This window comes from Mobula birostris, chromosome 22 (genome assembly GCF_030028105.1).
Source record: "Mobula birostris isolate sMobBir1 chromosome 22, sMobBir1.hap1, whole genome shotgun sequence".
Taxonomy (NCBI): domain Eukaryota; kingdom Metazoa; phylum Chordata; class Chondrichthyes; order Myliobatiformes; family Myliobatidae; genus Mobula; species Mobula birostris.
In genome coordinates this window covers 54,983,973-55,009,542 of record NC_092391.1, presented here as the reverse complement: position 1 = coordinate 55,009,542, position 25,570 = coordinate 54,983,973, and the positions used below count along the sequence as shown (strand labels likewise).

General features: G+C 42.2%; 1 protein-coding gene across 6 annotated transcripts in view; it reads right to left on the bottom strand.

Moving 5' to 3' along the window:
- Window positions 1-25,570, bottom strand: part of sfswap (splicing factor SWAP) — a 191,829-nt gene that overhangs the window by 42,926 nt on the left and 123,333 nt on the right. For all 6 annotated transcript variants that reach the window (XR_011882875.1, XR_011882876.1, XR_011882877.1 and 3 more), the window contains 2 exons: window positions 7,572-7,843; window positions 3,109-3,240 (listed from right to left, as the gene is read on the bottom strand). Coding sequence is in view for 1 of the 6 variants with exons in the window: in XM_072240789.1 (XP_072096890.1) it covers window positions 3,109-3,240; window positions 7,572-7,843 (404 nt within the window). In the remaining 5 variants the exon portion in view is untranslated. The remainder of the gene's footprint in view (window positions 1-3,108; window positions 3,241-7,571; window positions 7,844-25,570) is intronic.

The window sequence follows — 25,570 nt, the reverse complement described above, 5'->3', positions numbered from 1 at the left end:
TGGGGCATCTGCTGTTTGTGATGTATGTAAATAACCTTGATGAAAATGTAGATGGGTGGGTTACCTGGTTAAGATTTTTACTGCTATGCTGTAGGCATTTATTATTAGTGGTTTTCTGTAAAAGCAGTGTGCCATGCTGGGTCAGGATTGTGGGAAAAATCCTGATACTATCCTACTTTCTGTGGGACAGTAGTCTGGTTTGGGAATCTGTTTGGCGAGAGAGAACAGAAGGGAAGATGGCTGAGGATGCTATCCCTGTTACACAAGGTGCTTTATGCAAATGGCTGGCTCCAAGGAGGAAGGGTAAATACTCCCAACACAATACCCACTTGTTCGATATGGATTTCAAATGAAGTTCGGGATGCGGTGTGTCCTTTCACACAGACTGTGGGTCCAGCGCGCAAGTTAAAGATGACTCCAGTATGAGATCCAACTTTATGTGCGCATTTGGACTGGGTCAACCATAATGGGCCATTTTATTTTATTTTTCCTTTTCTTTTTCCTACTAACTATTCAATAAAGCTGAAATTTGGAGATATACTCCCTTTATAATTTTATGCAGCGTACAATTTGATAATTCTTGCCAACCGACAATTGTGCAAAGACGGTACTTACACAGCATTCGTTCCAGTCGAGGTATCTTTAATTGGAACACCTCTGTGTTCTTGTTTGGTTGAACCCCAAATAATTCCGGCCCTAGACGTATATTGTTTATGAAGGGTGGCCCCCTCACTGCTGAATCCCGTGGCTATTAGCAGGGCCAGCAACGAGCCAAGTTTCTTTTTGAGGGGGCTTCGATACCAAGATTGGGGTTGTGGATAGTGTAGAAGACTGGCAAAGAATACAGTGTGATATAGATCAGTTGCAGAATGGGCAGAGAAATGGCAGATGGAGTTTAACCCAAAATGTTAAGAGGGCAAATGCAAGAAGACAGTAAAGGGCAAGATCCTTAACGGTGTTGCTGAGCAGAGAGATCTTGGGGTCCAAATTCACTGCTCCTTGAAAGTGGCTACTCAGGTCGATGAGGTGATTAAGAAGGCTTATGGAATGCTTACTTGTATTCGTCGAAGCACAGTGTTCAAAAGTCAAGAAATTATCTTGCAACTTTATAAAACTCAGGTTAGGACACCTCAGGAGTATTGCACACAGTTCTGGTTGCCCCACCATAGGAAGGATGTTGAGGTTTTGGAGAGGGTGCAGAGAGGTTTATCACAATGCTGTCTGGTTTAGAGGGCATGTGCTATCATGAGAGGCTGGACAAATTTCCATTGTTTTCTCAGGAGTGGCGGAGGCTGAAAGGAGATCTGATAGAGGTTTATAAGAATATGAGAGGCATAGATCGGATAGGCAAAGAGTATCTTTTACCCAGGGTAGAAATGTCTAATACCACAGGACGTGCATTGAAGGTGAGTGAGAGTATGTTAAAGGAGAACGTGAGGGGCAAGTTTTTAACTCAGAGAGTGGCGGATGCTGGAATACGCTGCCAGGTATGACAGTAGAGGCAAATACATTAGAAGCTTTTAAGAGGCATGGATGGAGGGATATGGGTATTGTGTACATAGCAGGGATTAGCTTTTGAGTTTTTTTTGATTACTTTCCAACTGGTTTGGCACAATATTGTGTACCGAAGTGCCTGTTCCTGTGCTCCATTGTTCTATGTTCTAAGTGTGGGTATCACTAGGCATTGCCAATCTCAATCGGCCAATCATTGTGGCTTGCTGAGCCATTTCAGAGGGCAGTCAATTGCCAACCATGTTACTGTAGATGGGGAGGCACTGATTAATTGATTGATTTATTGCTGCAAAAAAAAAGAAAGAAAAAACTGAGGTAGTGTACATGGATTTATTGTCCTTTCAGAAATCTGATGGTGGAGGAGAAGGAGGTTTTCCTGAACTGTTGAGTGTATATCTTCAGGCTCCTCCTTGATGGTAACATGAGAAGAGGGCATGGGGGTCCTTAATGATGGATGTGTGTAGGTTTGTTGTCACCATTATTGATCTTAAATTAAATCTCATCTCTTCTGGTCAGGCTGAAACTAGTATGTATGGATCACCATGTTGCTGAACTTCCTATTCAGCAATTTCAACAGCACGACATCATGCCCCACTTCCAAAGCTACATAAAAAAAAAGGCCATGAGAAGCACTAAAGGCCATCTTGCTCATCTGAACGGACATGAGATTACAAGCATTTACAAGTAGCTTAATGAAGTGCATTGTTATGGTGGCAATACAACCAAAGCCATTACTGAACATATCTGAGGCATCTGATTCCCAAGTTTGACTATAGATGTTGCATCCTAGCTATCTACAATGTATACAAACTAGGACAGTATGATATGGAGAGCAAACTGTGCCCATGCAGCAGCTGCCCCATCTTAACGCAGCTGAGGTACTCAGAGAAACACCAGAGATCAATACAGTTTGGCACCAGGAATTGCCAGTCAGCGTTGAACTCAATGGAGGACTTCAGCTCAGGATTTTCCATCGGGGTTTGCTCCCAAAGTGTTCCCCATGAGTGGGTATAGCTGGAAGTCAACTGAGATTTGAAATCAGAGTTTTCCATCTCCTAGATGAGCTGCCAACCCCAGCTAATGAGCCCTATCTGCTCGAACTGACTGGTTTTAAGGCACCTGTAACCCGCCTTTGCCCCTTCTCCTGTCAGTAAGTACAGTTCCACTGGGTTTAGTTGTTAAGCCTCAGGTGAAAGCCAAAAGCTGGATTTGGTTTTTCAAAGCTATTTGAGACAAACATCATAGGGAGCATTTAATAGGTAGTGGGTGCTTATCCCCACTATCCACACCACTCCCACCCCGGCTATGACAACCAAGGAATATATCTGCATATAACATTATAAAGTGGTCTCCAGTGGTCCAAGACAGCAATTCCCCATTGCCTCTCAAGGGTAATAGAGAGGGGTGGTAAAATACTGGCATGGCCACAGATTTACAGATCGCAGAAACAAAACCCTTCATCAAACTGGAAGTTTAACTTTGTCTCTCTATACATAAATGCGCTGTGAATATATTTTATTTTTATTTTATGCTTCCACTGCTTACAAATTTTCATTACTATGTCATTTAGAAGGATCTGCAACGTAGGAAGCCTACCGTGATCGTTTTCTGCCACCTATTTCGGAGCTGTTACCAACACGATAGGCTGTGGGAACATTCCGGTCTCTCTCTCTCTCTTCGCGCCGTCTTTCTGATGACTGAACTCTTCTCCCATGAGGCGACCTTGATCTACAACCAGGGAAGATAATAATGTATTATTAAGAAAGCTGCATAATTGATTACAATCTTTGCCTTGTTTTTTTTTGTTCGAGGAAGGCTCTGTGTAAATCAGGGATGAGACTTGTCGAATCTGCCCTTCCTATTACCCTAGCTTAATCATGGGACAACTTACAATGACCAATTAACCTAATAACTGGTACGGCTTTGAACAGTAGGAGGAAACCGGAGCACACAGGAAAACCCACGCATTCCACGGGGAGGACATATGAACTCCTTACGGAGGACTCCTGGATTGAATTCCAACTCCCTGAGCTGTAATTACGATGCACTAAGGGCTATGCTACCATGGCACCACTGCCTCAAGTATTCTCAGAACATCTAAAATGTACCTGACCAAGCACTTGAAATGGTCAAAGCATACAAAGATATGGATCAAACATTGGCAAATAGGATCAGTATAGATGTGTACTTGATCCAGGTGACTGCCTGTTTTGGTGCTGTATCACTGACGCTATGAGTGCTATGGTTTGCTCTGGGAGGAAGACCATAATGCAGCGGCGTACAATATTCCTTTTGCAGGGAGGGCCAAATTCACCATTTTAGCCATTCCAAGAAATATACTCATAAAGTCATAGAACACTACAGCACAGAACAAGGCCCTTCAGTCCATCTAGTCCATGTCAAGCTATTTAAACTGCCTACTCCCACCAATCTGCACCAGGACCATAGCCCTCCATACCCCTACTATCCATGTACCTATCTAAACTTCTCTTAAACATTGAAATTAAGTTCACATGCACCATTTCTGCTGGCAGCTCACTCCACTCTCACCAACCTCCATTAAGAAGCTTCCCCTAAAACTTTTCACCTTTCAACCTTATTATATGACTTTTAGTTGTAGTCCCACCCAGCCTCAGTATGTTTACATTTATCCCATCTATACCCCTCTTAATTATGTATACCTGTATCAAATTTCCCCTCAATCTTTACATTCCAAGGAATAGAAGTGCTAACCTATTCAACCTTTCCCTATAACTCGGATCCTCAAGACCCGGCAACATCCTTGTAAATTTTCTCTGTACTCTTTCAACTTATTTACATCTTTCTTGTAGTTAGGTGACCAAAACTAAACACAATACTCCAGATTAGGTCTCATCAATATCTTATAAAACTTCAACATAACATCCCATCTACTGTACTCAATATTTTGATTTATGAAGGCCAATATGCCAAAAGCTTTCTTTATGACACTATCAACCTGTAACACCACTTTTAATGAATTATGGACCTGTATTCCCAGATTTCTTTGTTCCACAGCACTCCAGTATCCTACCGCTCACCCAGTTTAAAAAGCAAATTTGGCAGTCCATTTTAACATCAGGCAACAAAGTGAGGATGGGATTTGATATCAGGGAGCAGAGGAAGCCTGGAAAGATTGGTAAACTGTTGGAAGCTAGCGGTCATAAAGAAAACCTCAAAATTGAGATCAATAGAGCTTGATATGAAAGAACATTAAAAATTACAGAGCCAAGAGCAAGAAATGAAAAGACAGATCAATAGTGTTTTAATTGAGCGGCAGAAAAGACTTGAGGGGCAGAATGGCCTTCCTATATGTGGCTAAGGGTGACAGATTTAAAATATTGCAGAAGGACTAAATAAAATAAAAGCCTGCAGAACATTACACAGACTATTTCTCTTAATAACTTGCTATTAGAATCAGGTTTAATACCACTGGCATGTCCTGAAATATGTGGTTTTGCGGTAGTACATTGCAATACCTAATAAAAAATTATAAATTATACAAAGCTATATATATATATAAAATTAATTAGTGCATCATGCCCAATATTCTTCCAAGTTCAAAGTGCATTTATTATCAAAATATGTATACTATATACAACCTCGAGATTTGTCTTACAGGCAGCCACAAAATAGAGAAATCCAATAGAACCCATTAAAAAAGACCTAATGTCTAACAGCCAATGTACTGAAAAAAAGAACAAGTTGTACAAACAATAGAACGTAAGCAAGTAATGTTCAAAACTAAGTTCATGGAAGTGAGTTCACAAAGGCAATCGCAGCCAGTGCAGGTGGCCACTAGTTGCAGGCTACAGCCTCAGTGCAGCGCAGAGACCAGTAAAGCTTGCTGAGCAGGGAGCTGAACACCAGACCATCCCTCAGCTCCCTCTGGCACCAACAGGGAGCTTCTGTTTCCTCCCACAACCCAAAGACTTACCAGTTGGTAGGTTAATTGGTTTTTATAAATTGTCCTGTGATTAGACTAGACTGAAGTTGGAGGTTGGTGGGCAGAACAGCTCCAAGGGCCAGAAGGGGTGACACTGCACTGTATCTCAATAAATAAAAAAATAATGGGAATATGAATAAGCGTGCAACTCCCCACGGTTTAGTCAGTGTGTGCAGAAACAAAGTGAAGTTATGCTGTGGATACAGGCACAGATTTGGGCATCTCCAACTTCGAGTCTATAAGAGGAATTTTTCTTCACACAGTTGATTCCCCTGTCCCTGCCCCCTTCCCACTCTCAGTCCACAATAGAGACCCATATCAGAATCAGGTTTATCATCACTCACATACGTCATGAAATTTGTTTCCTTGTAGCAGCAGCAATACAGTGCAATACAGGTGTCCCCTGCTTTACGCCACTTCACTTTTACGAAAGACCCACATTACTACCTGTTTTTGCCAACCAAAAGAAATCAGAAGAGGATTTTCGCTTTTACGAAAAAAGGCGCCCGCTTTAAACTTGTGTTTACCCCGAGAAAGTCTACAATGACCGTGAAGCCTTGTGCGGGCAGGTATGTGTGCATGCGTGTTCGTGCCGATTTTTTCCTACAAATCAGTTTTGGCTAAATCTTCCTGATTCTGATAAGTGAAACTACACTGTACATACATTATTTCTACTTTATATAGGCTGTGTATTTATCATATCATTCCTGCTTTTACTATATGTTAGCATTATTTTAGGTTTTATGTGTTATTTGGTATGATTTGGTAGGTTATTTTTTGGGTCTGGGAACGCTCAAAATTTTTTTCCCATATAAAGTAAAGATAATTGCTTCTTCGCTTTACGCCATTTCGGCTTACAAAAAGTTTCATAGGAACGCTCTATTATCAGATAGCGGGGGAAACCTGTACATAAAATGTCTACAGTACTGTGTAAAAGTTTTGACACTCTAGCTACATATATATGTACATATAAAAGTAACAGTACTGTTTATGAGTATAAACATGTTGGGCAGGAGGGCTTGTTTCTACTTGACTAACACTGAAGCTGTAGGCAACTTTGTGTCAAGCACATGGGGAACTACGGAAGTCCAGAACAAACCCACGTCTCTGCGAGAAAGTTGATTTTAAATTGAATTAGTTCTGGCTGTGTCCTAGATAAATATCCATACTAATTGGATTTATTTATTGAACGATACAGCACGGAACCGGCCCTCCTGCCCTAATGAGCCACTCGGCCCAGCAACCCACTTATGTAACCCTAGCCTAATAGGACAATTTACAATGACCAATTAATCTACTAACCAATATGTTTCTGGGCTGTGGGAGCACCCAGAGGACACCCATGGGGTCACAGGGAGAATGTATAAACTCCTTACAGACAGTGCCGGATCTGAACTCCGACCTCTGACACCCTGAGCACTGCACTAACCACTAAGCTACAGTTTAGAATATATTGGAAACAAACATAAAGCATTTGAGGAACTCAGGCAACATTTATGGAGAGGAATAAACAGTTGACATTCAGGCCAAGACCCTTTGTCAGGACTAGTACAAGAGTTCATGAAGGGCCAGAACAAGAACATCTTCCAAGAGGACCACAACTTTGTCATAGGGTTTGAAGGCTTGCGTGCCTCAATGACCTGGACAGCTATGTTGCTGGAGTCAGAGCTTTAGTAGGGTCACCCATGCCAAACAGGTCAAAGGGTAGAGGCCAGACTGAGTGGTCCCCTGGTCCTCCAGGTTCCGGGGTTCAACTCAGGGCTAACAACACTGACTGGTAAAACAAAACTGTTTTGGAAATAGCAATGAAGAATCCTTCTACATCTGAGTCTCCTCCGGGACTTGCATGACCGAGAGGAAGCTACAGACATGACGAAGGAAGGCCTGAACACTGCCAAAGATGGAGCATCTTCACTGCTGCCCTAAACGCCAGTGGCGTAAGACAGTAAGTACGCAAGTAGAAGAACATGGTACTGAGGTAAAGATCAGTTGTGGTCTCACTGAAAGAGAGGGATACAAAGGGCTAAATGGGCCATTCTTGATTTTTTTCTTACGTTCTGCTCAGGTAGAATATGTAATAACTTTGAGAACGCACCTCGAATGTCGAACACTTCTGTAGGCACTGGGCAGCGAATGCTTTGCTTTTGACCGCGACCTTGACCTTGACCTTGATCTTGATCTGGATCTTGATTTCAGGCGATATCTGGGACGTGACCGAGATCTTGACCGGGACCTCTTCCTGTGCTTCTTCTCTTTCTTCTTCTCTTTTTCTTTCTCCTTTGAAATCCTTTCGCTTTTCACTGAGATGTGACGAGACACTTTCACTTCAGTAGCTGGAGCAATGTTGTAAGAAATTTCACTAGTGACCTACAGAGGAGAAAGAGATGAATTTTATAAAGCCCTTCAAAGCCAAGGAAACTTCTTCTTCTCTTTCTAGTTCAAAGTTCAAAGCAAATCTTATCATCAAAGTACATCTATGTCCTCATACACAACCCTGAGATTCATTGTCCTGTGGGCACACTCAGCAAATCTATAGAATAGTAACTATTACAGGATCAATGAACCATCAGCCAGAATGCAGAAGACAACAAACTGTGCAAATGAGATTAATGAGATAAAGAGTCCTTAAAGTGAGATCATTGGTTGTGGGCACTTTTCAATGGATGGGAAGGTGATTATAGCTTCCCCTTTTGTTTCTGAGCCTGATGTTTGAGGGGTAGTAACTGTTCTTGAATCTGCTGGTATGAGTCCTGAGGCTCTTGTACCTTCTACCTAATGGCAGCAGCAAGTAAAGAGCGTGGTCTGGGTGGTGGGATCTCTGATGATGGATGCTGATTTCCTGTGACAGTATTTCATGTCTATTTAAGAAAACCACAGCAGGGTGCTTCTTCACAGGCTAAACACTGATATTTACATACAAGCAGATTTTGCGATTCAAATACAATTGGGAGCTAATTATTAATGGCCTGGGTTTTACTCTCAGCCATAAAGTAATGGCATTTACCACTGACCTCAATGAATACAGCACTAAAAGATCTGCCTAGTCTGTGACATGGACCTTGGGATCAGTTTATAGAATTAGGTCTAAACGATCCCTAGTGGCCAACAGCCATGATTTCATTAAGAGATGGTTGAGTGACCACTTTGAAGAATTCCCACAGAGAACAAAACAGGCAGAAATATTTCGCCAAACCTTGTAAACATTCTTAGTGCAAACTAACACTGGAATATACATGAGTAAATGTAAATTAAAAAATTACAAAATACAATCTAAAGACAGTGCCAGCGGTTTTTAGATAACCTGGGTGACTTCTTCCCATTCGTCTGCGAAACTGTTTGATTTCTTTACTCTTTTAATGTCCCTTTTACCCTTTACAAGGTGATGGGGTCCTATCGGAGTTTGTGATCTACAGCTGAGGTTCTTCACGGCGGTGGTTTCTCACTTTTAAAGCTTGCCCAACAGTCTAGAAAATGCATGCCTTCAGGGCTTGGCCTTGTGGACGACCCAATTCCTCACAGATGTAACCAACTGAAGTGACACTACAGATCGAAACAGTGAGCTGTTGGTTTCCCTTTCATCTGCTGCAGAAGCAATACCTCTCTCTCCTTCATTAGTGAGTGAGAGAGAGCCTGTCTGAGATGTCAAAGTGTTGGGATGGGCAGTAGTTTTAGATGGACTCTAGTTCATGGTCACTGGTGGGCTTTGCTATTGCTGCATGGTGGCTAGTGCTGGAGTGGGAGCGGGGAGGGGGAATGGGGCTTTGGAGTTCTAATGTTTTCTGTCACTCATTCTTTGGGCTTTTTTTTCTTCTGTCTTGTGGATATCTGCAAAGAGTAAGGATTTTCAGGTTGTATACTGTATAGATTCTCTGATATTGAACCACTAAGAATGACTAAAAAGAATCATGAGGTAATGATGTACATTTATAAAACTCTGTTTAGACCACGCTTGGAGTATTGTGCTCAGTTCTGGTCAGCTCATCACAGGATGGATGTGGAAGCTTTAGAGAGGGTGCAGAGGAGATTTACCAGGATGCTCTCTGACTCAGAGAGCATGTCCTATGAGGAAGCGTTAAACGAGTTAGGGCATTTCTCTTTGGAGAGAAGGAGCATGATAGGTGATAAGAGGTATAGATAGAATGGGTAGCCAGAGACTTTTTCCCAGGGTGGAAAAGGTTAACACAAGAAGGCAGAATTTCAAGGTGACTAGTTGAAAGCATGACATGGGGGGGGGGGGGGGGAGGGTGGACTACTAGAAATAGTTATTTTGTTTGACAGAGTGGGAAGTACATGGAATGTAACACACATCAAAGTTGCTGGTGAACGCAGCAGGCCAGGCAGCATCACTAGGAAGAGGTACAGTCGACGTTTCAGGCCGAGACCTTTCGTCAGGACTAACTGAAGGAAGAGTTATTAAGAGATTTGAAAGTGGGAGGGGGAGGGGGAGATCCAAAATGATAGGAGAAGACAGGAGGGGGAGGGATGGAGCCAAGAGCTGGACAGGTGATAGGCAAAAGGGATATGAGAGGATCATGGGACAGGAGGGTCGGGGAGAAAGACAAGGGGGGGGGAACCCAGAGGATGGGCAAGGGGTATAGTAAGAGGGACAGAGGGAGAAAAAAGGAGAGTGAGAGAAAGAATGTGTGTATAAAAATAAATAACGGATGGGGTATGAGGGGGAGGTGGGGCATTAGCGGAAATTAGGTAAGTCTATGTTCATGCCATCAGGTTGGAGGCTACCCAGACGGAATATAAGGTGTTGTTCCTCCAACCTGAGTGTGGCTTCATCTTTACAGTAGAGGAGGCCGTGGATAGACATGTCAGAATGGGAATGGGATGTGGAATTAAAATGTGTGGCCACTGGGAGATCCTGCTTTCTCTGGCGGACAGAGCGTAGGTGTTCAGCAAAGCGGTCTCCCAGTCTGCGTCAGGTCTAGCCAATATATAGATGGCCACATCGGGAGCACCGGACGCAGTATATCACCCCAGCCGACTCACGGGTGAAGTGTTGCCTCACCTGGAAGGACTGTCTGGGGCCCTGAACTGTCTGGGGACATGGAACGTACTGCTGGGGGTGGTGGTAGAGAATGATACATTAGGAACATTTAAGAAACTTTTAGGTAGGCACATGGATGATAGAAAAATAGAGAGCCATGTGGGACGGTAGGGTTAGACTGATCTCGGAATAGGTTAAAAGGTCGGCACAATCCCGCCATTGCACGAGTTTGTATGTTCTCCCCTTGACCGCATGGGTTTTCTTCTGGTGCTCTGGTTTCCTCCCATAACCCAAAGATGTAGCAGTTGGCAAGTTAACTGTTCATTGTAAATTGTCCCTTGATTAAGCTGGAATTAAATCTGGGTGTTGCTGGGTGGCATGGCTTGAAGGGCCTATTCCGTGCGGTATCACAACAAGCAAACAAATACATCAATAAGCATTCTGTGGTCACTTTATTTGATACCTCTCTTTTTGCACTACTTAATTAAATTTTCTTTCTTTTATAAATACAGTACTGTGCTAAAGTCTTAGGCACATATATATAGCTTAGGGTGCTCCAAGACTTTTGCACAGTACTGTAGTAATTTTATGTATTGCACTGTACTGCTGCCACAAAAAAAATCATGAGATATATGAGTGATGATAAAGCTGATTCTGATCTGGGTCCCTATTGTGGACTGAGAGTGGGAAGGGCGTGGAAGAGGGGAATCATGTTTGGGAAAAGGGGAAGGGAGAGGGAGGGAGCGGGAAGCACCAGAGACATTCTGTAACGATCAATAAACCAATTTGTTTGGAATCAAATTACCTTGCCTGGTGTCTCAGGGCTGGCTGTGTCTTTATCCGCACCATTCCTCTCCCTGGTACTCTTTCTCTGCCATCCATCCCACCCCTCCCACGGTACTCCACCCTCACCATTCACAACATCCTTTGCTCCCGCCAAGTTTACAAGCTCACTGCCCCGGTCCATGTTGACAAATACAGTTATGTGTAAATGTCTTACACACCCTAGCTATATATATATATATATATATATATATATATAAAACTCATGTACTGATGTAATTTACAAATTTTTATTATGCATTGACATGTAGTGCTGCCACAAAACAAATTTCACACATATGCCAGTAATATTAAATCTGATTCTGATTCTATACCCAACAAAGTGGCCACTGAGTGTATGTTCATGGTCTTCTGCTGCAGCCCATTCACTTCAAGGTTTGATGGTTGAGAGATGCTCTTCTGCACACCACTGCTGTAATGCACGGCTATTTGAGTTACTGTTTCTTTCCTGTCAGCTTGAACCAGTCTAGTCATTCTCCTCTGACCTTTCTCATTAACAAGGTGTACTTGCCCACAGAGAGGCCACTCACTGGATTTCTTTTTTGTTTTTCACATCATTCTCTGTAAACTCTTGAGACTGTTGTGTGTTAAATTCCAGCAGTTTCTGAGACACTCAAACCACCCCATCTGGCACCAATGATCATTCCACAGTCCAGTCACTTTGATCACATTTCTTCCCCATTCTGATGTTCAACAACTAAACTTCTCGACCACCTCTGCACTGGCTTCCTTTACGACGACGACTAGATCTCAGGTGCTCCGAGACTCCGTGCTTGTGGAAAGACATTTCCCAACGATAAGCCAGAGGTAGAGTGCTTCAGATGAACTGTAGCTTGTCTGCCAGGGTGCAATCCAATCCAACCCTGACTGTTCACACCTTCCTACACTAATCTCCAGTAAATACCTACCAACAGCTGTCCCTGTTCAGCCTCAAGCCTCAGCAGTTTAAACTACAGGCAGTTACTTCAGGGACACCCAGACTCGATTGCAATGCGCCAGCCGATAAGAGATGCCTACTAATATAATTCACTCATATTATTTCAAAGTCAATTATCTCACTGGGTGCCTTTATTGGTATCTACAGTATTAATCAACAGTAGACATTGTTAAGCAATGGAAGTATAGCTTTGAACCATTTACTTTCATGATAATAGGCCCCAAATGGAAAGTTGATGACTTTGGTTCTGCTAAATGCACAACCCATTAACCATGACGTCATCTCATTTTCATTAGCACAAGCGAACCAAAGTCTTTATGCGCTGTGCTTAACTAATACTTTATGCGCTCTGCTTGTTTCATAGACGAACCAGTCAAAAATTCCCAGGACAAGAATCCCTGATGGACTCAGGAGGCAGAATAACAGTAAATTAGATGCAAGGAGAGGCCCATTAGCAAAGACACAAAGCCTCTCAAATGTTGAAAGTTCTTGACAGAGTAAATGTGGAGAGGATGTTTCCCATGGTGGGTGAGCTAAGACCAGAGGACACAACCTCAGAATAGAGGGGTGTTTCTCTACAACGAAGATGAGGAGGAATTCCTTTAGCCAGGGAGTGGTGAATCTGTAGAATTTATTGCCATAGGTGGCCATGGAAGCCAAGTCATTGGGTATATTCAAGGCAGAGATTGATAGATTCTTGATTGGTCAGGGCATGAAGGGATACAGGGAAAAGGCAGGAGATTGGGGCTGAGAGGGAAAATGGATCAGCCATGATGAAATGGTGGAACAGACTAGATAAGGCAAATAGCCTACTTCTGTCCCCATATCTTATGGTCTTAGGGACAGTGAACTGATCTCCACATCTGTCTGTGGTATTGGAAGAAATTCCCCATTATCTCTGTTCTAAGTGGACATCTTCTATTCTTAGAACACAATATTCCATAATTTATTTTATTTAGAGATAGCAAAACATGCCAACCCAGCAACCTCCCCTTCAACTTCTGCCTAATCACAGGATAATTTACAAGAGTAATTAATCTACCAAATAGTGTGTGTTTTATACTGTGGTTAGAAACCAGAGCACCTGGAGAAAACCCACACATTCCACAGGGAAAACATTCAGACTCCTTACAGATGACATCACAGGAAGATAGGGTCATAAAGAATGCTATTGGCACACTGACCTTTATAAATCAAAGTACTGAGTACAAGAGATGGGATGCTACGCTGAAGTTGTATTAAGACATTGGTGAGCCCTAATTTGCAGTATTGTGCACAGTTTTGGTTACCTATCTACAGGAAAGATGTAAATAAGGTAGAAAGAGTACAGAGAAAATTTACAAGAAGGTTGCTGCGACTGGAGGAACTGAGTTACAAGGAGAGATTGAATAGATTAGGACTTTATCCCTTCCAACGCAGAAGATTGAGAGATTTGATAGAAGTATACAAAAGTATGAAGGGTATAGATATGGTAAATGCAAGCAGGCTTTTCCCACTGAGATTGGGTGGGACTACAACAGGTAATGCGTTAAGGGTGAAAGGTAAAGAGCTTAAGGGGAGCATGAGGGGAAATGTCTTCACTGAGAGGGTGGTGAGAGTGTGGAATGAGCTGCCAGCACAAGTGGTGCATACGATTTCAGTTTCAACGTTTAAGAGAAGTTTGTGGATAGGTGCATGGATGATAGGGGTATGGAGGGCTATGTTCCCAGTGCAGGTCGATGGGAGTAGACAGATTAAATGGTTCAACGGCAGAAGTCCAGTTTCTCTCTGTACTTTTCTATGACTTTATTCCACGGGGAGGACATATAGATTCCTTGCAAATAGAGTCAGAACTGAACTCTCACACCCTGAGCTGCAATAGCGTTGCAATAACCACTACACTGCCATGGGTTCTGATACACGTCTTCTTAAGGTATTATAAAGTATAAATAAAAATGGCGGGCCTTTTAGTGAGCTACAATTTGCTCCTATGATGCTGTAAGCAGACAGCTAAACCAGCATCAAACTACCTTAATCTGTCTCACATCTTACGGACCCCTATTCACGATTTCCATCTATTACATTTGAATTTGAACGTGCCACAGTTGCAGACAACACCCAGTTTCACGCCAGAAGACAACAGTTGACTTTGGAATATGTTCAATAAATATTTTACTAAATGAAAGAGCCTTCAGTGACATTTGGGGGAAGAAATGGCATGCAGCCAAACTTTGACAATATAAGATACAAAACATGGTGTCGAGTCTATTTTATGCATAATTTGAATTCAGCAAAAGGCACAATCATTGTTGAATTTTTATTTTCATTTTGTTTAAAGAAAACTCTGACCTCAATATATTCAGTCACTTGCAGCATCTGCCCCTTAACACCTCAATGAAAAATCACTTAACTAAACTTCCACAGATCCTTTAGGCAACAGTTATTACTCACTGAATTGAATGTAAAGAAGTGCACTGAATTTTAAGATGCATCAAATTTCACTACAGTAAAACTTCAATTTTTCGACACCTGATTGTCCACAAGTGCCAACAGTTTCACATCTGCTTCAGTCATAGAAAAGTACAGCTCAGGAACAGGCCCTTCAGCCTATCCAGTTCATGCTGACTACTCCTATTGAGATGCACCAGGACCATAACCCTCCATACCCGGACCATCCATGTACCTATCCAAACTTCTCTTTAACATTGGAATTTATCTTATATACACCACTTGCGCTAGCAGCTCGTTCCTCATTGTCACCACCCTGAGTGAAGAAGTTTCCCTTAAACTTTTCACCTTACACCCTTAACCCATGACCTCTAGTTGTAATGCCATCTTACCTCAAAGGGAACCCCAGCTTGTATTTACCATATCTATACCCCCATAATTTTGTATACCTCCAGCAAGTCTCCCCTCAATCTTCTATATTCCAAGGTATAAAGTCCTCACATATTCAATCTTTCCTTGCAACTCAGATCTCTAATCCTGGTAACAGCCTTGTAAATATGATGCGTACCTTATTTACATCTTTCCTGCAGGTAGATGACCAAAACTGCACACAATACTCCAAATTAGACCTCACCAATGTCTTATACAACTTCAATAAAACATCCCATCTCCTGTGCTCAATACATTGACTTATGAAGGCCAATGTTCCAAAAGTTTTTTTCATGACTCTACTACCTGTGCTACCACTTTCATTGAATTATGGACCTGTATTCTCAGATCCCTTTGTTCTGTCCCACTCCTCAGAGTCCTACCACTCACTGTGCAAGACCTGCCCTGGTTGCTGCTACCAAAATGCAACAACCTGCTCATCAGTCTGGAACGTGAGCCATGGCCAGGGTCGGTTTACAGCTGCAGCCAGAGTCTGATGTGCTTATACACTACATGTTTCCTCTAAGCTTACCTAGTTCACTGGAAAACTGCATAATATTACTGAGTATAATGTGAAATCAAGTGGCTAGGTATTAACTGACATCCAAACTTTCTGAAAATCTACCAATATGACATCACCTGGGTGTCAATATCTCTGAGGACTTAACCTGGACCCAACATATCAATGCAGCTACAAAGGTAAGACAGTGGCTATATTTCAGCAGGAGTTTGAGAAGATTTGGTTTGTCATCAAAGACACTCGCAGATTTCTAGACTTACCATGGAGAGCATTCTAACTGGCTGCATCACGGTCTGGTATTGGGGGGGGGGGGGCGGGGGGTGGTTGGGATCACAGGATCAAAAGAAGCTATAGAGAGTTGTAAACTTTGTCAGCTCCATCATGGGCACTGGCTTCCGTAGTATCCAGGACATCTTTAAGGAGTGATGCCTCAAAAAGGTAGCATCCATCATTAAAGACTTCCATCACCCAGGACATGCCCTCTTCTCATTGCTACCATCAGGGAGGAGGTACAGGAGCCTGAAGGTACACATTCAATGATTCAGGATCAGCTTCTTCCCCTCTGTCATTGATTTCTAAATGGACATTGAACCCATGAACACTACCTCACTACTTTTTTTTTGTATTACTTATCTTACGTGCACGTGTGAAACTGCTAAACTATCAAAAGGCAAATGAGAATTACTTTACAATCTGACAGAAATCCAAGGCGGCAATTTAGAAGTCAGCAGCTTATCCAAAGGGTGATTATTACCTGCATAGATGTGAATGTAGGAGGACGATTTGCAGATGACATGACAGCTAATGGCAGTGCAGATTACGAGGAAGGCTGTCTAAGGCAAGAGCTGGATATGAATCAGATTAAATGTTGGCAGGGCACTGGCAGGTGGAATTTGATTCTGACAAGAAGTAATGCCGTTTGGAGAGTCAAACAGGGGTTAGGGTGCTAAGGAATATTGATGAACAGAGGGGCCTTAGAGTTCATTGTTCCCTAACAACTAGTTATGCATCAGTCTGCAGCTTTGCAAACAGTGGTTAAACTGTGCTTGGAGTACAGCGTGTAGCTCTGGGTGCTGCACTCTTTAAAAGGATGTGGTTGTGCTGGTGAGAGTGCAGAGGAGATTCACAAGAGCATTGGTTGGAATGAAGGACTTCAGTTATGGACACAGACTGGATATTTTGGGTTTGTTTCCCTTGAAGGAGGCTGAGTAGTGACCTGATAGAAGTATACAAATTATAAAAGGCATGCAGAATCAGAATCAAGTTTAATGTCACTGGCATACGTCATGAAATTTGTTGCTTTGTGGGAGCAGTGCATAATAATAATTATTATTATTCTTATAAGCAGCACATAAAAATAAATACATAGTGCAAAAAGAGAAAAAAATAGTGAGGTAGTGCATATGGGTTCATTGTCCATTCAAAAATCTGATGGTGGAGGGGAAGAAGCTGGTCCTGAAAAATTCAGTGCGTTCAGGTTCCTGCACTTCTCCTTGATGGTAGCAATGAGAACAGGGCATGAATATGACTGCAGGAAAATGAATCTCAGGCTGAATACGGTGAAATCTATGTACTTTGATAATAAATTTACTTTGAACTGTGAACTCCTGGCTGATGGGGGCCCTTAGTGATAGATGCCACCTTTTTAAGGCATTGCCTTTAGAGGGTGGGTATATGAGGTATATAGAATCTCATGGCATCTGTTTTAAGGTGAGACGAAAGAGCTTTAAAGGAAGTAAAGTATTTTTGTTTTCCACACAGAATGAACAATATCTGGAACTTGCTACAAGAAGAGTTAAATAATTTTATGTGCTTTCTATTTTATTTTGTGTGCCTGGCACGTTAACAGGTTTGCTACCATGGAGGTGTCTAAGACCAGAGGATGCATCTTCAGAATTGAGGGACGTCCATATAGAACAGGGATGAGGAAATTCTTTCATCAGAGAGTGGTGAATCTGTGGAATTTGTTGCCACAGGTGGCTCTGGGGGGCAAGTGTTTGGGTTTATTTAAGGCAGAGGTTAATAGATTTTTGATTAGTCAGCTCATGAAAGACTCAGGGATAAGGCAGGAGATCGGGACTGAGAAGGAAAATGATTCAGCCATGATGAAATAGTGGAGAAATGTCCTTATTTTGCTCCCATGTCTTATGGTCTTATTTAAGGCACAGAGAAGGATCAGAACCAATGCAAGTAATTAATGCACAAGGGCAAAGATTATCACAGTTTTGAAATGCTCAACAGGAGTTTTCTACAGAACAGCAAGGTTGCTGAACGTCAGTACATCTCTGTGCCATGTCTTTTACTATACAATTTAACATAATACCTTCATGTCAACAATTACAGATAAAGTTCTGGGCTTTCATGCAAAAATGATTTGTCTTATGATGAAATAGGAAGGCTATAATATTAAAAGCTCAAAGTAAAATTTATTATTGGAATACATATGTGAACTCTTCTATTTAATAACTGGTAGAACCTCCTTTAGCAGCACAAGCTCCACCAAACATTTCCAGTAGCTGCTGATCAGACTTGCACAATGGCGGGCAGGAATTTTAGACCATTCCTCCATACAAAACTGTTTCAGTTCAGCAATATTTCTGGGATATCTTGCATGAACAGCCTTGTTCAGGTCATGCCACAGCTTCTCAATTAGGTTAAGGTTTGGACCCTGACTTGGCCATTCCACAACACCAATCTTCCTTTTCTTAAACCATTCTGTTGTTGATTTACTCTTGTGTTTCGGATCATTGCCTTGTTGCATCGTCCAACTTCTGTAAAGCTTCAGGTGATGGACTGCTACCCTGACATTCTCCTGCAAAATTTTGAATTCATTGTTTTTTCAACAATTGCAAGCTCTCCAAGCCCTGAGGCAGCAAAGCAGCCCCGAACTATGATGCTCCTTCCACCATGCTTCACAGTTGGGATAAAGTTTTGGTGTTAGTGTGCTGTGCTCTTTTTCCTCCAAACACAGCAGTGTGTGCTTTTGCCAAAAAGTTCAACTTTTGTCTCATCTGTCAACAGAACATTGTCCCAGAAGCACTGTGGAACATTCAGGTGGACTTTTGCAAACTTGAGACTTACAGCAATTTTTTTTAGAGAGCAGTGGTTTCCTTAGTGGTGTCCTTCCATGGACACAATTCTTGTTCTGTGTTTTTCTTATTGTGGACACATGAACAGAGACTTTAGCAAATTCTAGAGATTTTTGCAGGTCCTTTGGGTTCTTTTTCACTTGCTTCAGAATTGCACATTGTGCTGTGGGTATGATCTTTGCAGGATGCCCACTCCTTGGGAGAGCAGCAACAGTACTGGATTTCCTCTATTTGTAGACAATTTCTCCTACTGTGGACTGATGAATACTCAGGTTTTTAGAAATGCGTTTTAGCCTTTTCCAGCTTTATGCATCTCTACAATTCTTCTTCTAAGGTCCTCTGAAAGTTGTTTTGATTAAGGTATGGTGCTCATAAACAGGCTCTGTCAGTAACCTCACTTTATGGGTCTTTCTTGTAGTGCAGGGCACCTGTACAACCCACACCTCCAATCTCATCTTATTGAATGGAACACCTGATTCCAAATAGCTTTTGTAGAAGGCATTAACCCAGAGATTCAGACACTTTTTGAACCGAGATTGATTGTTTAAATTGTGTACTCAGTATTGACAAGAAGTAGTATAATTATTTGTGCGTTGCTAATTTAGGCAGATTGTGTTTGTTTATTATTGTGACTTAGTGACTTAGAACAGGGGTCCCCAACCTTTTTTGCACCACGGACCGGTTTAATATTGACAATATTCTTGCGGACCGGCCGACCGGGGGGTGGGGGGGGGGGGGAGGGTGTTCAAGTAGGGTTAAACTCACCTCAAGATGTCTTTCACAGTTAGGGTTGCCAACTTTCTCACTCCCAAATAAGGGACAAAAGTAGCAGTCAAATCCCAGGACACCTGTGACCATGAAGCCTTGCACGGGCACCTATGTGCCGATTTTTTTTTCGCACAAATCGGTTTTGGCTTAATCTTCCTGACTATACTGTACATACATTATTTTTACTTTATATAGGTTGTGTATTTATCATATCATTCCTGCTTTTACTATATGTTAGTGTTATTTTAGGTTTTATGTATTATTTGGTATGATTTGGTAGGTTATTTTTTGGGTCTGGGAACACTCAAAAATTTTTCCCATATAAATTAATGGTAATTGCTTCTTCGCCTTACGCCATTTCGGGGCAGGGAATGAGGAAAGGTGCAGTTGACTCATATCGTTTCCTCACGGCCCAGTAGCACATGCGTTGCGGCCCGGTGGTTGGGGACCGCTGACTTAGAAGAAGCTCAGACGGCATTTTATGAGTTATTAGTGCAGAAAACCAGGTAACTGCAAAGGGTTCATAAACTTTTTCTTGCAACTGTAGTTAGCAAATCTATCTACAAAGCAGTAACTGTAAACATCAAGAACTGTAAACTGTAAACAAACTGCAAATGCAGATATAAATAAATAGCAATAAAAACAAGCATGAAATAGCAACATAACTGAGTCCTTAAATGAGTGTAGCTATCCCCTTTTGTTCAAGAGCCTGATGGTTGAGGGGTAGTAACTGTTCTTGAACCTGGTGGTGTGAGTCCTGAGCCTAACGTACCTTCTACCTGATGACAACAGCGAGAAGAGAGCATGGACTGTGTGGTGGGAATCTGATGATGGATGCTGCTTTTCTACGGCAACATTCATGTAGATGTGCTCAATGGTTGGGAGGATTTTACCATGATGTACTGGGCCAAATCCACTACCTTTTGTAGGATTTTCCACTCAGAGGCATTGATGTTCCCATACCAGGCCATAACACAGCCAGTCAGCACACTTTCCACCACACATCCACAGGTGTTTGCCAAGGTTTTTGATGAGATGCTAAACCTCTGCAGACTCCTGAGGAAGTAGAGGCACTGTCGTACATTCTTTGCAATAATATTTATATGATGGGTCCAGGACAGGTCTTCTGAGATAGTGACATTGAGGAACTTAGTTACTGACCCTCCCTGCCTCTGATCCTTCGATGGTTACTGGCTCTGGTTTCCCTCTCCTGAAGTCTACAATCAGTTCCTTGGTCTTAATGGCACTGAGTGAGAGGTTGTTGTTATTACACCACTCAGCTAAGTTGTCAATCTCCCTCCTGTATGCCGATTCATCATCAGCTTTGATACTGCCCATAACAGTGGTGTCGTCAGCAAGCTTGTATATGGTGTTGGACCTGTACTTAGCCACACAGTCAGAGGAGTAAAGTGAGTAGAGCAGGGGGCTAAGCACGCATCCCTGCAATGCCCCTGTGCTGAGAGAGATTATGGAGATGATTTTGCCAATCCAAACTGGCTGGGGTCTACAAGATGCTGTAGCCATTACAGAGACTTGGATGGCTCAGGGGCAGGAATGGTTACATGGAGTGCCAGGCTTCAGATGTTTCAGAAAGGACAGGGAGGGAGGCAAAAGAGGTGGGGGCGTGGCACTGTTGATCAGAGATAGTGTCATGGCTGCAGAAAAAGAGGAAGACGAGGAGGGATTGTCTATGGAGTCTCTGTGGGTAGGAGTTAGGAACATGGAGGGGTCAATAACTCTACTGGGTGTTTTCTGTAGACCACCCAATAGCAACAGGGACATCGAGGAGCAGGCAGGGAAACAGATTCTGGAAAGGTGTAATAATAACAGGGTTGTCGTGGTGGGAGACTATTAATTAACCAAATATTGACTGGCATCTCCTTAGAGTGAGGGGTTTAGATGGGGTGGAGTTTGTTAGGTGTGTTCAAGAAGGTTTCTTGACACAATATGTGGATAAGCCTACAAGAAGAGAGGCTGTACTTGATCTGGTATTGGGAAATGAACCTGGTGAGGTCTCAGTGGGAGAGCATTTTGGAGATAGTGATCACAATTCTATCTCCTTTACCATAGCATTGGAGAGGGATAGGGACAGACAAGTTAGGAAAGCGTTCAATTGGAGTAAGGGAAAATATGAGGCTATCAGGCAGGAACTTGGAAGCATAAATTAGGAATAAATGTTCTCAGGGAAATGTACAGAAGAAATGTGGCAAATGTTCAGGGGATATTTCCATGCAGTTCTGCATAGGTATGTTCCAATGAGACAGGGAAAGGATGGTAGGGTACAGGAACCGTGGTGTACAAAGGCTGTTGTAAATCTAGTCAAGAAGAAAAGAAGAACTTACGAAACGTTCAAAAAACTAGGTAATGATAGAGATCTAGAAGATTATAAGGCTAGCAGGAAGGAGCTTAAGAAAGAAATTCGGACAGCCAGAAGGGGCCATGAGAAGGCCTTGGCGGACAGGATGAAGGAAAACCCCAAGGTATTCTACAAGTATGTGAAGAGCAAGAGGATAAGACATGAGAGAATAGGACCAATCAAGTGTGATAGTGACAAAGTGTGTATGCAACCGGATAAGGTAGCAGAGGTACTTAATGAGTACTTTGCTTCAGTATTCACTATGGAAAAGGATCTTGGCGATTGTAGGGATGACTTACAGCAGACTGAAAAGCTTGAGCATGTAGTTATTAAGAAAGAGGATGCGCTGGAGCTTTTGGAAAGCATCAAGTTGGATAAGTCACCGGGACCGGACGAGGCATACCCCAGGCTACTGTGGGAGGTGAGGGAGGAGATTGCTGAGCCTCTGGCATTGATCTTTGCATCATCAATGGAGACGGGAGAGGTTCCAGAGGATTGGAGGGTTGCGGATGTTGTTCCATTATTCAAGAAAGGGAATAGAGATAGCCCAGGAAATTATAGACCAGTGAGTCTTACTTTAGTGGTTGGTACGTTGATGGAGAAGATCCTGAGAGGCAGGATTTATGAACATTTGAAGAAGCATAATATGATTACAAATAGTTAGCATGGCTTTGTGAAAGGCAGGTCTTGCCTTACGAGCCTGACTGAATTTTTTGAGGATGTGCCTAAACACATTGATGAAGGTAGAGCAGTATAAGTAGTGTACATGGATTTCAGCAAGGCATTCGACAAGGTACCCTGTGCAAGGCTTATTGAGAAAGTAAGGAGGCATAGGATCCAAGGGGACATTGCTTTCTGGATCCAGAGCTGGCTTGCCCACAGAAGGCAAAGAGTGGTTGTAGATGGGTCATATTTTGCATGGAGGTCGGTTACTAGTGGTGTGCCTCAGGGATCGGTTCTGGGACTCCTGCTCTTTATGATTTTTATAAATGACCTGGATGAAGAGGTGGAGGGATGGGTTAGTAAATTTGCCGATAGGACACTCAAAGCTGCCGCGCAGGATGACTCTGTGGTTAAGCAGGCATATGGTGCATTGGGCATCATCAATCGTGGGATTAAGTTTAGGAACCGAGAGGTAATGTTGCAGCTATATAGGACCCTGGTCAGACCCTACTTGGAGTATTGTGCTCAGTTCTGGTCACCTCACTACAGGAAGGATGTGGAAACCATAGAAAGGGTGCACAGGAGATTTACAAGGATATTGCCTGGATTGGGGAGCATGCCTTTAGAGAATAGGTTGAGTGAACTTGGCCTTTTTTCCTTGAGAGGCATTGATCATGTGGATAGTCATAGGCTTTTTTCCAGGGCTGGAATGGCTAGCACGAGAGGGCACAGTTTTAAGGTGCTTGGAAGCAGGTACAGAGGAGACGTCAGGGTAAGCTTTTTTTTTAACGCAGTGAGTGGTGAGTGCATGGAATGAGCTAGTGGTGAGTGCATTGAATGAGCTGCCAGCGATGGTGGTGGAGGCGGATACGATAGAGTCTTTTAAGAGACTCCTGGACAGGTACATGGAGCTCAGAAAAATAGAGGGCTATGGGTAACCCCAGGTAATTTCTAAGGTAAGGACATGTTCAGCACAGCTTTGTGAGCCTAAAGGCCTGTATTGTGCTGTAGGTTTGCTCTGTTTCTAAGTGAGGAAACCTAGGATCTAACTGCACAAGGGGGTATCAAGGCCCAGATCTTGGAATTACTGATTAGTTTTGAGAGATCATGGTGTTAAATGCTGAGCTGTAATTGATAAAGAGCATCTTGATGTATGCACCTTTGCTATCCAGATGTTCCAGAGTTGTGTGAAGAGTCAACGAGATAGCACCTGCTATCAAGTGTATCATGAACGGAGCTTTCTACTAACTGAATATTTATCAAGCAAAACATGATTACTGTACTCTTAAGGCGAGTTTTACTTAACAGGGAGACTTGCTAACAGTTATTTTCAGAGGTAAACTTACGCAAAAATACAATAGATTTTATTTATTTATTTAGAGAAACAGCACAGAATTGCCCCTTCAGGCCCTTTAAGCCGCAGCACCCAGAAACCCCCTATTTAACCCTGGTCTAATCACAGGACACAGAACATAAACATAGAAGAGTACAGTAGATGAACAGGCCCTTCGGCCCACAACATTGTGCTGAACCAGCTGAGTAGGAGCAAAATCTAATCCCTCCTACCTGCACAATGTCCATATCCCTCTATCTTCCTTACATTCACGTCTCTTAAAAGCCTCTAATGTATTTGCAATAATCAATTAACCTACTAACCAGTAATCTTTGTACTGTGGGAAGAAATAGAAGGACCCAGAGAAAACCCATGTATCCCAAGGGGAAGACATACAGACTCCTCACAGACGACATTGGGATTGAACTCCAAATTCCGCACCTGAGCTGTATAGTGTCATGCTAACCTCTACGATACATTTTAGGAAAAAATCTGTCAAAGGGTACGGGTATCAGATAAAATGCAGAATGGTGGGACTGTAGACAACAGATTTGCATAATAGAGAAAAAAGGATTAATGGGGGAAATCAGCAAAAAAACTGGGGGAGGAGAAATAAAATAGAAAATAGAAGATAGTACATCGGCGACTGTCAAACAAGAGGTGGTTTAATGGTTGAACAGATTTCTATGCAGTTGTAAAGAGAAGAAAACTGCTGAATAATGTAGTATAGTCTGAGGCAAAATAAAGGGTCTATTCAATCCACGATAGTTTTTCTAAAATAATGAAGACCTGTCTTCCACAGTCCACGAGCAAAATCTATTATAGAAGTCTGCTGAAAAATGCAAATGTGCTAGCTGCTCATGAAAGGATGGAATACTAAAAACAGAAACAGAACTGCTCACTAGGCTAATCAACAAGTTTCAAGTACTGGAAAAATATTAGATCAGCGGCAATAATAGATTTGAAGTTTAAAAAAATTTAGCACCTTAAAAAATTATTACTGTGCCAATGAAGCAGTTGATAGCTTTTTCAGATTGCTAAATTATTTAAAAACTGGAAATGTTGTGTACTACAGGAAGATTCTCCTCAAACCACATTCATGGTAATCAAAAAATCTCACAATTTTTCATGGCTCTGGACTAGCATTTCTTCTCATTTTTGCTCAGCTGCGTGGACCAACCATTGCTTTGAGCAGGAAATATTTACAAGGCCTGAAAACTGCACAGCATACTAAATGCTTTTTTTTTGTAATATATGTAGAATGAAAATTAAAAAAATCACATACTTTTGATTTTATTAATTGGAATGTATAATGGAATACAGCAGAATAAAAAAAAAACTTTCACATTTCATAAACTTCTTTTCATCTGTCTTTATTCCAACTGCATGGCAACTAGGCTATACATACAGGAGACTTCAATTACTGTGCGGCCATGCACCTATGATGTAGGAAAACTGATACACAAGTGCAAGCCCTTGTTCCATTTCTACTTACTACACAAAGGACTGAAGAAAGTCAAAGCAGCAGCCAGTAATCTCCCAGGAATGTGACTGGACCCTTTTCCACATTCAAACAGTTTGATACCACATGGTTTCATGGTGACTGCAGTAGTAGGCATTTTTTCACAGTTCAATAAAGTCTCGAAATTCCATTTGACTTGGAGTGGAATTTGACACCCACAGAGGCTAAAATCAACAGTTTTACATCAAGTTATTAAGAACCCGGGTTGTAT